This window comes from Limulus polyphemus, unplaced genomic scaffold (assembly GCF_000517525.1).
Source record: "Limulus polyphemus unplaced genomic scaffold, Limulus_polyphemus-2.1.2 Scaffold1236, whole genome shotgun sequence".
In the NCBI taxonomy this organism is placed as follows: domain Eukaryota; kingdom Metazoa; phylum Arthropoda; class Merostomata; order Xiphosura; family Limulidae; genus Limulus; species Limulus polyphemus.
The window spans coordinates 143662-158931 of NW_013666846.1; the positions used below are offsets into that span (position 1 = coordinate 143662).

At 36.5% G+C, this 15270-nt stretch overlaps 1 protein-coding gene across 1 annotated transcript in view; it reads right to left on the reverse strand.

The window, feature by feature from the left end:
* LOC106462739 (exosome component 10-like) overlaps positions 1 to 15270 on the reverse strand; it is a 166037-nt gene that overhangs the window by 123223 nt on the left and 27544 nt on the right. Inside the window, 3 exon segments of the mRNA XM_013922687.2 lie at positions 3264 to 3368; positions 9992 to 10103; positions 11205 to 11341. Of these exon segments, the coding sequence (XP_013778141.1) occupies positions 3264 to 3368; positions 9992 to 10103; positions 11205 to 11341 (354 nt within the window).

Here is a 15270-nt window from a genome sequence, read left to right on the forward strand (position 1 = left end):
CAGGGATTGCGCAATTCTACTTTTAAATGAAAAAGTTTAACAGCAAGCTACAAAATGAGAGTTAAATATTTATTTTTTTTTAATGAAGAGTACTACAAATCAGTGATAGGATTTATTCCTAAAGAAATTGGTGTGGCATTACCAACGCAATAAACATATTAATGGTGATGCCACCATTAATAAACATATTAATGGTGGCATCACATTAATATGTTTATTGCGTTGGTATCTTTACATTCATAATCTGAGATGCAGAGGTGCATTTTTTTTTGCTACAGCTTCTTATAGCAAACACTGTTGGTAATGCCTTCATTTTTTACAGTTTTATAATATTTTTCACAATCAAAAATAAAACAACAATAAATCTTAAGTATTCATATTAATTATAAAACCTACTCATTAAGAATTTAAGTTGCTAATGTTACTCAAAACACTACTGTGGCAGACTAAAAGCTGTTATGTAAAGTACAGGCAAACAGGAAATTGGAATTATGGTGTAGGTCACAAGGTTTGTATTGCATGCATGAATATAATATACATGTGTCTTAGTACAACAGTTATGTTATCAGCTCTGATACACATTAGACACTATATATGTAAAAATATATCAAGTAAGGGAAGAAGCAAAAAAGTTAGCAATGCATAATGAAATATTCACATTTTCCTACACTGAAAATTTATTTCTGATAAATTCTTACCTCTCCTCATAGAATATCTTTTCTTGACCTGTACTGCCCTCCATATGTGCAAATTTTTACTCACCACTAGTCTTGATACTCCCACCTATACTCACATTTTCACATCAGGCAGCTGAGTGATAGCATGCAAATGAGTATGTGACAAAAACCCTCCACTAATAGGAGTGTGACACAATTCCCAATTAGATGAGACCCCTCCAGAAAACACCCAAAGGAAACCCATGGGGTGTGTGAATAAAGAGTAAGACACACCTGTGGGATATCACACCACTTCTGAGCCAGGTATACTCTTCATCCATGAAAATGATGTATTGCAATAAGGGTGGAAACATAGGAGGGACCAAATAAATCAAATGAAGGAACCCTTGGAATAGATTGGGTAGGGTGCAGTGGAACGTAAGGGGGAATTCAACCTCAACCAACATCAACAGAACCATGATAAGAATATCCAGCCCATGATAGGAAGAGGGTCCTCTACTATTCAGCTCAGTCATGGGAACTGGAAGGGAAGAAGATCTTCCACTCCAAGAACCTGCATCATCATGTGCACATGCCCAACACCAGTGCCCCCAGGGAACTAACACTTGGACAAATGTAGGAAGGCAGACAGCAATGTGGCAGTTCAACTCCAGTCCAGAACCAGGCAACATTGGGAATGAATTGTCTAGTCAATGTTAGAAGGAAGGCACCTGGGCCTCACACGTGTGAGGGCTTACATACTCTCGAAAACCAACATCTGGGAGATGGTAGGAAGAAGGGTGGCCAGCTGGAGGGAGTAAGCTGCATTTTGATGGAAATCATCCATTCTATAATCAAGCCAAACTGGTGCCACCAAGAAGATGCAACACAGAGTGGCTTTTATGTGGGAAGAATCTTGTTGGGGCACAATAAAAGATATGCACTCAGATTCAGGGCACCCATATATGACATGCCAACAAACAAATATGATAGCTGTGGGCCCAAAACAGAAGGTCCAACATGTGGAAACAAGGAGTGATGAACGAGACAATCATCGAGTGGTTGGAATGGATCATAAACAGTCGGTTTCAGAGAGACAGAAAGAAGTGAATCAAAGTCTGAAAGACAGTGAGCAGTTTCAATAGACTGCTATGCAGAGATTACTCCAGATGAGGAGGAGGAAGAGGAACATCCAATTTGGTGTTGTCTCTGTTCAACCACCAGGTGAAGTCCACATGAAGGAAAAGAGGAAGATGGATAAGAGCATCCACAGGATCCCAAACAAGCTCACTGAAAAGGTTGTATGTGGGCTTGACCACGGGGAATGGTGGGCTTCCAAAAAAAAAAAAGCCATCTCACTCACAGTTAAAGAACAAGAGAATGAAAACATCTAAACCAGAATCTCTACAGATTGCCAGCAAAGAGGAAAAGGGAGGACTCAGCTGAAACATGAATGAAAAAATACCCCGAGATCAACAAGCTATTGAGTGGGGAGAGGAAGGACTTCTCCATCTTGACCAGCCAACCTACCCATGCAGCCTTTTCGAAGAATAAACTGAGTGTGAAGGGAAGAGGTGGCATTCGAAGAAGCTAGAAGCAGTCAGTTGTCCATATAATGGTAAAAACAAAGGCCCCTTGAATGAAGAAGATGGGCAAAAGCCTTGAGCGGCCAATAAAAAATGTATGAAGCTGAAAACAATCTGATTGGAAGAGCCCAGAACTGGTAAACACAATCCAAATAGACAAGATGAAGAAAATTCCAGAATGTTGGGGAGATGGGAATGTGGAGATAATCATCCAAGATATAATTGTGTCTGACAAAGACCAGGAGTGAAAGCCCATTGAAAAGATAGGTTGGACTCCATGGTGAATTGAGGAAGGCCGAGAAAGAGAGACTGATGATGGGGCACCAGTCCCCGGACTTCACGGGGGATATGAACAAACAGGTATAGAAACTAGGCTGCAAATGATTTCCCTGTTCTCTAGCATCCTTGAGAAGAAGATCGAGAACCACCTTGGAAAGACACTTGCTGGAAAATGGATCCCAAGGAAGGGGGGGTGGAGAATATGGAATGAGGGGACAGGGAGAAGAGGAACTGAAACAAAGAATAAGCCCTTCAGAAAGAACCCCCAGAACCCAAGGTCTGTGATGGCAGGAGATTTTCATTAGCAAATTCATGAAATATCCGTTTGTTCACAAAAACATTCACAAGAAAATGCTTGTCTTTTGAACTGCAAACTTTTCTTTCACTGAAAGAAGGTAAATATCATATGCCTTATTCATGCAGAACAAATTATATGCTTAAAAGCACGTTCCCAGTATTCTATTTAAAAGAAAAACTTTTGAAGACTTCCTACTGCTAAAGGCAGCATAAAAATATTGAAATAGTACAATAAATGTTTTTCCATCATTCTTCTTGTTAATATAAAAAAATATGCAATAGCTGTTCTGTATTATTATTATTACAATATTCAATAGCTATAGTTTGAAATTCTAATAGCAAAACAGCAGTTAAAATCTTAATATCTTCCCTTCTACATTACTACACTTTTCCAATTTCTTGAACTTACTTAACTCTTCCACTAATTGTAGAATGTTTTGCTTACATTTTGGTTCCAACTGGTATTGATTTTTGAACTGCCATTGACTGTGGCAATCACAAGCTCTTCTTGTTTTTTCCTCAAACCAGAAGCTTCATCAAGAGCTGTACCCTGTGGAGATAATTCATCATAAATTTTCTAAATAGTTTTCGCTAAATTTTTATTTTTATATTTCTACATGTTTTCATATCATAAGTGATTTGCAACTTTTTTACTATGGTGTATTTGTTAATTTATTTTGCATACTCTTTTTTTTTCTTCATTGCTTCAACAACCACTTGGTGTACATAATATTTTTATTATATTTCATGTCAAAATTTTTTTATTATTATAATGCTGTCAAACTTTAAATTTGTGTTAAGTACATTAACTCATTTCATATGGGTATCCTTTTCTGTGCATTTGTCTGTAACTAAGCACAAAGCTACACAATGGGCTATCTGTGCTCTGCCCACCACGGATATCAAAACCCAGTTTTTAGTGTTGTAAGTCCACAGACATACTGCTATGGGGCTGGTTTTACTGAGTAACATCAAAAATTTAAAGTACTTTATTATCATGCTATACAAATAAACTTGGAATCACTACATAGCTAAAAATCCAAATGTTAATATTATACAAGTTTTAATTTCTAAATTTTATAAGAAAAACCTCAATTTCCCCTAGTATGAGATTTGTGAAATTTGCTCTATAGGTACCTCTTTCCTCAAATTTATTTACCACCTCTCTGAGAAATACAGAATTTGACAGAAATTACTCATCTATCAGGCAAACCATAATTTTTATAGACTTAAATCTTATTTGGTTACAGAGCTTTCAACTAGAAAATAAAGCCCCTCTTGTCATACATTAAATGCATGTAAAAACAACATTTCAAATCCATTCTTTGTCTGTCACAAGTTGCTGTCAAGGAAGACTTATTCAGTACTAGAGCTGGCCAGCTGAGCTCAGTAGCCAAAAGATACATGAAGTTGTGTACCTACAAAGATGGAAATAAAGGCAGGAAAAAAGGTACAAATATGGCAAAATGACTTAAGAAATCACAACTGGCATTCACATCCAACTAGTTCCTCAGACAAAGACCAGGCAGCATGAGCTTTTGTGAACTAGGCAAGGAACAACAGAAAAAAAAACAAACTAGGAAATAACCAAAGTTAACATTTTTCTAAACTGATAATGTATTTCCAATAATACTTACCTCTGCTGACATGAGCTCTATTTCTTGATCTCCAGGGTTTCCACTATTTGCCCATCTAAGCATTGAAAATGCTTGCTCCAGTCATTTATATCCCACTTGAATGCCCTTGGTAAATTCTAATTTGCAAAATTCTCAACCAACTTCAATGCACCCTTTATCTATGTACTGTATCTAAGCACCTCATTCACATAATGTAATAACTTCTTCGAGAAATAAACTGGCTTTTAGTGAAGAGGTAGGGCAGGAGAATGTCAGCAGAGGTAAGTATTATTGGAAATACAATTTCAGTTTAGTAAAATGTTAACTTTCAAAACATGCTTACGTCTGGTGACATGTGAAAGTGGTTGCTATTGCTGAATTGAAAAGAGAAAGCAAACCTGCTTGGGCAGCACTCGCCACAAAGAGAGCTTCAGTGAAAAATAAAGGGACCTGGAAATAAAAGAGTATATGATTGACGAAAATACCTCTGGTTAAAATCTAAGAGGTGTGGTCAAAACAACTATACGGGGTAGTCAAAAATCCTCAGAAGAGGAAACTGCCAGACCATGTAAGTAATGAGATAGGAAAGTATTAGGAGTAGTCCACATACCAGCCCACATAATGTCTTCCAGAGGGCAATTCAACTGAGTGGCTACTGACAGAGATATGACAAATTTGGTGAGATGTAACATGCAAAAGATTCCTCTCCTGTAATGATAATCCATTATAGGCCAGAAGAATCAATTTATGAAGCCACCACATTAGGGTAATGGGAGATTAATCATGGGAAATAGAAGGATCCCAATGAATGAACAATCGATTCCTACTACCTCGAAATGAATTAGTACAAGCCACATAACACTTTAGGGCCCTAATAAGACATAACAAACAATCAAGATCGGAGTAGTCATACAGGTGAGTAATGGCTGGAAAATGGATTGTTGAGAAGGATCTTTCCCCTTCCTTGGCTGCCAGCGTCTTGGGAAGAAAAGACCTATCAGGGTAAAGCAGGGCAAATGTGGAATGATAAAGAGTCTGATGCACACGGATTGCAAAAAACTCTGACTGGTGACGTCCACAAGCCAACAACAACAAAAAATACAATTTGAGAGAAAGGTGAAACAAAGAACACGAAGCTAAGGGCTCAAAGGGAGAATGAGACAATGCATGTAAAACAACTGTAAAATCCCAATTCGGTAATTGAAAAGGTCATTTGGGTCAAAGAATATGAAAGGATCTAAATAGACCTGATAGTACTGAGGGTTCAAAAACCTTCCAATATTTGGAATACCAAAAAACAGTGGATAAGGATACCTTATACAAAGCCACTGTAGATGAAGCAAGACCCCTCTCAAATATCTAATTCATAAAATGGGATATGGTAGATACTTTAGGATGAAGAGGGTTTAAATTCCTTTTAATACACCACTGACGATAAGTATTCCAATTCCGCTGATAAATGGCCATGTTTGGCCTATAGAGAGATTTGGTTAAAAACAGAGACCCCTTAGAGGTTAAACCATTATGTCAGGCAAAGGACCACATAACTTCCAAGCATGAAGATTGAGTTTCCAAACATCTGGGTGGAGAATTTATGATCAAGGTTATCTCAAAAGACTGCCAATGTGGAAGAGGTAGAGGTGGACATTCCTGCAAATATTGAAGAAGTGGAAACCATGTTTGGGCTGGCCAATATAGTTCAACCAAGAGAACTCAACAGGGAGTGGAACGAACCACAGTCAGAACCCGGGGCAATAGCTGAATTGGGGAAAGGCATACAGATGTAAACCTGTGCAGTCCTAATTGAATGTATCTCCTCCCAACACTTGAGGATGATGTATCACAGAGAACAAAACAACTGCAATTCAGAATTCCAATGAGTCACAAAGTCATCAATTGTTGGAGACCAAAACTGAGAGCAAATCCACTAAAAACCTGATGATGTAGCATCTATTCCGTCAGAAGAATCCAGCTGGGTTGAGACAAGTGATCTGCAATTAAGTTCATCACTCCTGGAACATGACATGCTAAAAGACTAATACGATGGGAATGAGCCAAGGTAGAAAAACAATGGTCTCAAGAATGTGTGCCTCCTTAGCAATAGATCTGAGATACCACCGTGGAATTGTTGGAATGTATTTTTCCCTTCAAGAGAGACAGACCGTGAGCCATTGCCTGGTGTACTGGAAGGAGTTCTATAACATTGATATGTAGAGTAGACTTGTCTTCCGTCCAAATACCCTGGAACTCCTGACCTTGAAGATAAACTCCCCATCTCTGAAGAAATGCATCTGTGAACAGATGGATCTCGAGAAGAGGTGGTGGAATGGGTACATCAATAGTAGTGTTGTACCCATACAATCACCATTCGCAATCGACAATGTTGCTCCTGAGTAATGAGACAGGATTATCCAAAGGATCAGAATGCATTATCCATTAGTCATGCAGTAACCACTGAAGGGACCTCATATCTGCTCGTCCCAAAATCCCCAACTCATCCTCATATAGCTGAGGGGAACATTGATAGGCTTCCAACAAGAGTTGGATAGAATATAAATACCTCAGGACAGTCATGAGAGTAAGACGAATCCAAGAAAACTGTGATCTGTTTAAAGTGATCAAGGTTCCAATCTAGACCCCACAGGTCCAAAAGTGGGTCCATCCATTGAGAATCTAAATATACCTCCTGTTCCAATAAACATGGGTGACAAGGCATAACTATCCTGTCGCATAACGGAGCAGCAAATCTCCCAGCATGAATAGCAATATCAGGAGAAGAAGGAAAAACCAAGTAGTCACTTACTGTCCTTTCTGCCAACAAGGAAGGAATAGAGTCAAATGCAATAGGAGATCCCCAAAACCTCACAAACCTGACTAACCAACTGAAGAAAAGGGGCTAGAGGTGGCTGATCAAGATGTTACTAGGTTGAGGCCAACCTAGTAAAAGAAGGAGCCAGAAAAAGCCAGTCTAAGTTCTCCCCAGCTGGTCCTAGGTCATTTGCAAAAGTTGCCTCAGAACCCCCAGAAGAGACACCCTTGTCCGTATATATGTCTCCATCTCGCAGTGGATCATATCATGGACAGTTTAAACTGAGTGACCCCTCCTCTGGCTGTTGACAAACACCAGATAGCAGAGGTGGAAGAGAAGACATCTGGTTGGCTTCCATAGTAAAAACATTAACTTGGGAATTCATTTTGTTTTTTTTTAAAGTAATTCATTAATATAAACAAAGATATAACCATAGTAACGCTAACCATGTTCAAAGTCGCAATGTAAATTGGGAATAATCACAACTTTCCTGTTTATAGAAACCCATGCCGAATGCTTTGTCGAGAAAAAGTGATTACATTATCTGAGTTGCTTACATACAGTACATAGATAGAGAGTGCATTGAAGTTGGTGGAGAATTTTGCAAATTTAGAATTTGCCAAGAGCATTCGAGTGGGGTATAAAAGACTGGAGCAAGTTTTTCCAAAGCTTAGTCGGGGAAAGAGTGGAAACCCTGGAGATCGAGAAGTAGCAATAGTGTCGGTAAGTATGTTTTGGAAGTACTAATGGATATAGTATGGAAATAGTTCAAGCATGTACAAAGAATGAAAAAAATCCATGTTTCCTTGTCATCCTAATTTCAATCATAAATAAGAGAGAAACAGATGACAGAAGCTCAAAAGTAGCATTTATATCACCATACAAAAAGGATGAGATAAAAATTGAGACAGCATCATTGAGCATTAGGAACCATAATGTCTAATATTTGTGATAAAAATCATGTTTGGTTATATATTTGTTTTACAATTTTTCCTTAATTACACCACTGGAGATTTTAAATTAGATACATATAAAAACAACATTTGAGATCCATTCTTTGTCTTTACTGATTCGGCTGAGCCCGTTGCAAAAGGGTTAATGAAAGGCAACTCATTAATTTTACTCCAGTTTAACAATTTTTTTCTTATAATGACATAACATTTTTTTAGCTTTAATTGAGATCTTGATATTTGAAGCTATAATTGTTTGAAGGTAACAGATATCTGCTGTAACTTCAGTTTTATAAGCTTCTATTGTTGCTGGTTTTTTGTAATTTAAAAACAATGCTAAAAATTACATATTTTTTAGGTGAAATGTGTTTTGAATAAATACTTATCTTTTTACAATACAATGCACTATATCTATTAAAAGATCTTAATTTCATAGCTAATAAAAAATCTAGAATGATTCTAACTACTGACAAGTGAAAATGAGTACTAAGGTGGATTTAGTGACCCTATAATACACAGATATATTGCAAAAGTACATGTCATTAACATTAATAGCCAATCCTATTCTTTTTGTATATCTTAGTGCAAAAACTCCCAAGATAATTAGTTGATTTGGAGTGAATGTCTTTGCTGGTAAAGCAAAGTTATAACAAATTATATTTGTCACCTCCTAACACACGTACACAGCAACAGAATTTAACAGTAGTAAAGAAGTGATAAAAAAATTTATGTAAAAACGTGTATCTACAAAAATGGAAATAAGGGCAGGAAAAAAGGAACAAATATGGTGAGATGACTTAAGAAATCACAACTGACATTTACATCCCACTAGTTCCTCAGACTAAGACAAGGCAACATGAGCTGTTGTGAACAAGGCAAGGAGCAATGGAAAACAAAGCTAGGAAATGACCATCAAGGTACTAATGGACACAGTATGCAGACAAACCCCAAAGGAAAGAGTTTGAACGTGTACAAAGAATGAAAAAAATCTGTTTCCTTGTCATCCTAATTTCAATCATAAGTGAGAGAGAAACAGATGATAGGAACTCATAAATAGCAATTATATGACCATACAATAAGGATGAGATAAAACTGAGACAGCATCATTGAGCACTAGGAACAATGAGGCCCAATTTTTGTGATAAAAATCATGTTTGGCTGTATATTTGTTTACCAATTTTTCTTGAACTAGATCATTAGAGATTTTCAGTTAGATACATGTATAAAACTACATTTCAGATCCATTCTTTGTTTGCCACACATTATTGTCACGAAATACTTTTATTCAGTACTAGAGCTGGTGAGCATAGCTCAGTCTACAATAGTCAAAAGTGTGTCATACTGAGACTATATAATATTCTACCCATTACTCACAGTTTATTTGGACTTCACAGCTTGAATAAAAACCCGAGCTCAATTTTCACATAAGCTGTAATGCCCATATAAACTTTAGCTTAGAACATTATGGTTTTTCATTACAGAAAAGAAACAATATTCAAGTGACTGCTCATAAAATTAGATTGAGTAAATATGTTTCACACTTCCAGATATATAAAACCAAACAATACTTATTTTTTGGAACATTTACAAAATACTCTTCAAAAGCATCAAATAACTGCAATTTTGATGCACAAAAATTGAAACACATTCAAAAACCTACTTTGCTACAATTTTAAAGTAGTAGCATATGTCTTGTGTGAATATACATAAAATGCATTTGATAATGTAAGGGTTCAAATGCCACCATATAAAATCAACATGATTACTGCATTTTTTATAAATCAATCATTGGTCTTACCACTCTCTCCAGAATAACATCATTTGAGTCCACAAGTATATCAAATTTATCATCCAGTTCTAAGTTATCATTCATTATCTTTCCTCCTTGATGTACAAGCAATGATGACATACTGAGAGAGAAAGAAAAAAACAAAAAACATATTTACTTGTCAAAATAAATATAAATTAAACTTATATTACTTCTCATGAATATTTTGCATTAGTGCAATATTCTGAATCAAATATACATCTTTTAATAATTTGTTAAAGTTTATTCTAATAGCATTCAACAGCTTTGACAACTTTTATCAAGTAGCAGAAATGCCACCCAACAGTCAGCTGTTTGTGCTTGTCATTACTAATCATAGTATTCATACCTAATTGAAAAAAAAATTAGAAAAAAGTGAACATTTTCTAAAAATGTATTTTTTTCTGGGAAGTATTGAACAAAAATAGTGTTCAGATTGTACTATTTAGTCATACGTGATTCATTGCATCAAAATTATTCAATGTACAGAGTTCAAAATTTTCATAAACTTTACTGATACAAACCGTATATATTAAAAATGCTATCCTTTATTGAAAAAAATAATAGTTTGTTTTAAGAACTCCAGTTTTTTGTACTTTAAAAATGGCATCAATAAATATATAATCAAACCCTCACGTACAATCCTGGTGAAAGTCGTGTTCTTGTTGTGAGGAGAGTACTTTTATTTAAAATTGCTTTCTGTTAAAGAAATGGTTGTTACACATACCATAATTATTTTTCTAGTTGTCTGAATCTTGAACACTCAAAGTGTAAATTTTTTTTATGGATTTTTGTTTATGGTGCCATTCAATAGATGGTACCACATTTCATAAGGCTTAATCACCACTTCTGGCATTGAAATCTTGTATTTCAGCACAAAATATGGCACCATTGTGTTTATTATCTTGGCCACATGGATATGTAGATGGCCATGCCATTGCTCCATCATATTAAGATGAATTGACAGTTTTTTGGCTAATTTTTAAACTATTCTACCATTTATTACAAAAAAATATAAAGATGACTAACTTAATGTGAATGGCATATTTATAATACATATATTTTATAAAAAACCTGTACAGTTAATATATATACAGAGATAAATAAGGAAGATTCTAATTTATGCTGGGATTTTTAATTATAATTATATGTATGTCACAGTATAAAATCTCAGAGTTTGAAAGTGTTTAAAGTTAATGCATACGTGTTCAAAATGCATTTCCCCTCAGCATTCATGAGACGTCTAAAGCTTCCATAGCTGCTGTAGTAGTCATAATCATCTCCAGGAGTAGGAAGCCTATAAGATTCTTTAATTGCAATAAGGGCTGATCTTAAGGCATTCTGTAAGCAGCAAAAAAACATAAATGTTAACAGCTGTCATTTAACAAATGTAAGCATTCTATGTTTCTGTTTCATTACGTACCACTTTAGCTATAAAATCTTGAAGCCTGTCACTCAATTATTATTTAGCCAACAACCATTGAACTATGTTTAACACTCTAATTAAAATCATAAAGAAATTATCAAGTTCAAAAGTGTTTTCTATTTATTAAAGTTAATTTTATAATTCAAAACTCAATATAAAGGTATGTAATAAAATAAAAAATATTATTGAAAGAGTAGGGATTAAACGTCAAAAGCTAATGAAGCATTAGAAACCAATAGGCATAATATGTGATAAAAAACACAACTGTAGGTGGTTCCCCAACCCAAGTCTCAATCCCTCTTAATTTGTCCCTTTCAGGTTCCAAATTAGGAGGAATGTAAAAAGAGTATTTCATATCTATCTTTCCTCTCCACAAGGCAATAGATCTATTTTTCACCTTCCACAAGTCACTGCCCAAGAGGCCTTTTGTTCAATACCAGAATTTGTCACTTGGGCTGGAGAATCAAAGACAAAGGTTTTTCTGAAATATTAATATAGGCAGAGTAAGACTATAAATGTTACAGTTTATAAGCCAAAATCTCCAAAGCGTTGGAAACCAATAAGCCTCACATTTATGATAAAAAAAAAAACACTTAAATTGCATATATTTCATATTTCTTCTTTTCCACATTCCTCTTAATTTCTTGAGTTTGGATTCCAAATCACAGGTGTTTAAAGTTAACAATCTTCTTTCCTGAATATGTATTTCAGATACATCTGTGTACCACAAAGAGCTATTACCTCACGTGCATTGCTGTGTAAATTTCTGTGCATGACACAAGCCTTACAAAGAGTTACCACCCATACACGTGTCACTGCGTATTGCACCAGCCTATGATGTAATCATCACTAGGTTTTAACCCTCCATCAACAGGAGCAGGTGCAGCGTAATCCTCATAACCACTAACATTTGAACATACTCATTCTTAACAAGTCAAACTACATGAACCAGGTATACAGAGGAAGTGTTAGAGGTGAAGCAGAGTTGAGTAATTATCTAAAATATATTTTCAGGAAAGGAAAATGCAAGTGAAAGTGTCCAATGGTCATTTTGACTGAATTATATCATTTAGCCAGGTGTTGTATATTTTTTCAGGTGCATTCTGAACCATTTTGAACAACTTTCAGAAACAAATTTTAACTTGCCTTTGTAGAAAATGAAATTCAGAAACCACTTATACTTTATCATGTTACCAGATAGACCAATTTGATAATCACACAAAGTTAAATTTTTTAAGACATCAGTTATACATAGAAAAACATATCACTGAATTAACTAATCATGACCCTTTCCTTGTACAAATGAAAATGGTTGTAAGTCAGGCCAACATTACAAAAATGTCAGCAATAACATTTCACATTAAATTTACATCAAGTTTTACAATCATGCCAAGGAAAATTTATTTTGATGGATTTCAGTCTATAAACAGAGAACTTTCACCCATGGGAAAATGTTAATTTCAGAAAAACTACTCACCTCTTTGCACCACAATGAAGAATGGAAAGCCAATAGAATGTGACATCCATGAGGCAGAGTGTAGCCTAATGGGCAACATTTAGATAGAGATCACATCCATCTCAAGCACAACTCTTTGCCCAATGTTATTGTGGTATTTGTTGTTAGGACAGGAGGTAGAGCAAACAAGTGTCATAAGAATTTTTGGAATGGTGCTAAAATTTTGCCAAGTTGGGCAGAATATAAGCTTGCTCAATTTGCTTTTAACTTGCAGGTGGGTAGCTGAGCATTAGTGTATAGCAACTCTAGGGGTATAAAGTCAGGCCATTCAAAATAGGAGAAATACCACAATAATCAGGTGAAGGGACGAGCATCCTGATCTGTGCCCCAAGGCTAAAACAGGACCTATCCTGTTGGACTGAACAACCAGAAATGACTTGGTTAACAACATATAGAGAGGAGTCCTGTACTACACTACCAGTTAACACTCTAGCCCTATTTCCAAAAATGAAAGTTGCATCCATTTGATCTCATACCATAGAGATTGCACTGCCTGATGAGGAAATCTCCACATCGGCTCCCTAAACAGTTTTGGAAAAAAGGGTTCTCCAATACTCCACTTGGAAAAATGGGGAAGAAGAAATCCAAACAGGGGAGATTCACCAGAGAAGTGATTGCACTATGACATCAGATATAATCAGCTGGAATTAGGTCCCACACTGACAAGACAGAGCTATAAGTTATTGTAACTAAAGACATCAAGCACAAGCCAGGTGTGGAGGTAGGAAAATACCTGGCACTGGCACTTCTTTTTTCACAAGTGCAAAATGGCCTGAAGATAAGATGTACAGACACCAGTGAAGCAATCTTACAGAAATCCCAATCTCATCAGTGGGCACTGAGCAGAGGCAAAAGAACTTAACACTTTCAGTACTCCCACACATGATGCAGATTTTTGGTGAGGACTCTCTGTGAGGCAACACTGGCCAATTAGTGGGTTTCATCATCTCCATAATAGGTAGTTATGAGATTTGAAAAAGAAATGAGAAAAATAAACAACTCACCATCAGGGCCACTGTGAAGAATGATGACTGGAGGGAGAAAAAAGCCAGGGTAGATGAAAGTAATAGAATCCATACCTTCACCTATAAGATTTCACACAGGGAACAGCAATGGCTTGATGCAAGAGAAGCTGTGAGATGACAAACACAATAGAAGGAGACATGAAAAATAAGAAAATGGTTATCACATATACACAGCGTGGTCACAAGTAAATAGACACCACCTTTTCAGAAAAAAATAATAATTTTTCAGTCATATTCACATGAATTGATATATTTATAATTTAATTAATATCTAGTAGATCTTCCTTTCGCTTCTTGGAGTTCATTGATCGTTTGGGGCATCGTGAGAATCATCTCGTCAATTTTAGATTGTGGGATTTTCGCCCACTCTTGCTTCAAAACTTGGAGTAGATTGATCTTCGAAGTTGGTTTTTTTGGTTGTTTCTTGACTTGCCAGTCGAGTATGGCCCAGAGGTTTTCAATGTGGTTCATGTCAGGAGATTGGCTTGGCCAAGGCAACTTCTGAATACCATTTTCTTCCTGCCACTTTTGGGTGTTTCTAGCAGTATGACACGGTGCTCCATCTTCCTGGAACAACGTTGTGTTCTTGTCCACGAAACCTGAGGAATAAAGTGGCAAGAGTCCTTCCTCCAATATTTCAACGTATTTCACAAAATTTATGTTGCCAACGCACTCCACTAAGCTCGATCTCCCACCAACCCAAACAGCTCCCCAAACCACCATGCTTCACAGTTGGCTGCAATCTATTGAGACAAAACTCTTGGTGAGGCATTCTCCAGACCCATATCCTTCCACTGTCCGAAAATTGAGCGAATCTTGATTCGTCTGAGAACAATACGGTCTTCCAAAAGTCCAAGAGACTTGGTCATCATATCACTTGCCCACTTCTTTCGTCTGACTATGTTGGCAGGTCTTAATAAGGGCTTCTGCCTAGCTGCTCTGCAACGATAACCCAATCTGTGGAGAATCCGTTGAACAGATTTCGGGCTCATCCCACTAACTTTGGCCACTTCTGCAGTCGTTAATTTGGGATCCATTTCAATGCTCCTCTTGACAGCTCTTTTTGTCCTCTCCGATGGACCAGGACGACTGCTCAGTTGTTTCCTTGCCATGTTTCCTACCCTGCACGATGATTCTGTTGACTGTCGAAAGCGGGATTCCCAAATTCTGCGAAATTTGCCGCTGACTTATTCCACCATCTGCTTGACCAACTATCCTTTCTCGAAACAAAATCTGACAATCCGAGAGAACCTTGAGTTCCAGGCATGTTGTAGCACAAGATAATTAGTGTGCGGACCATTTT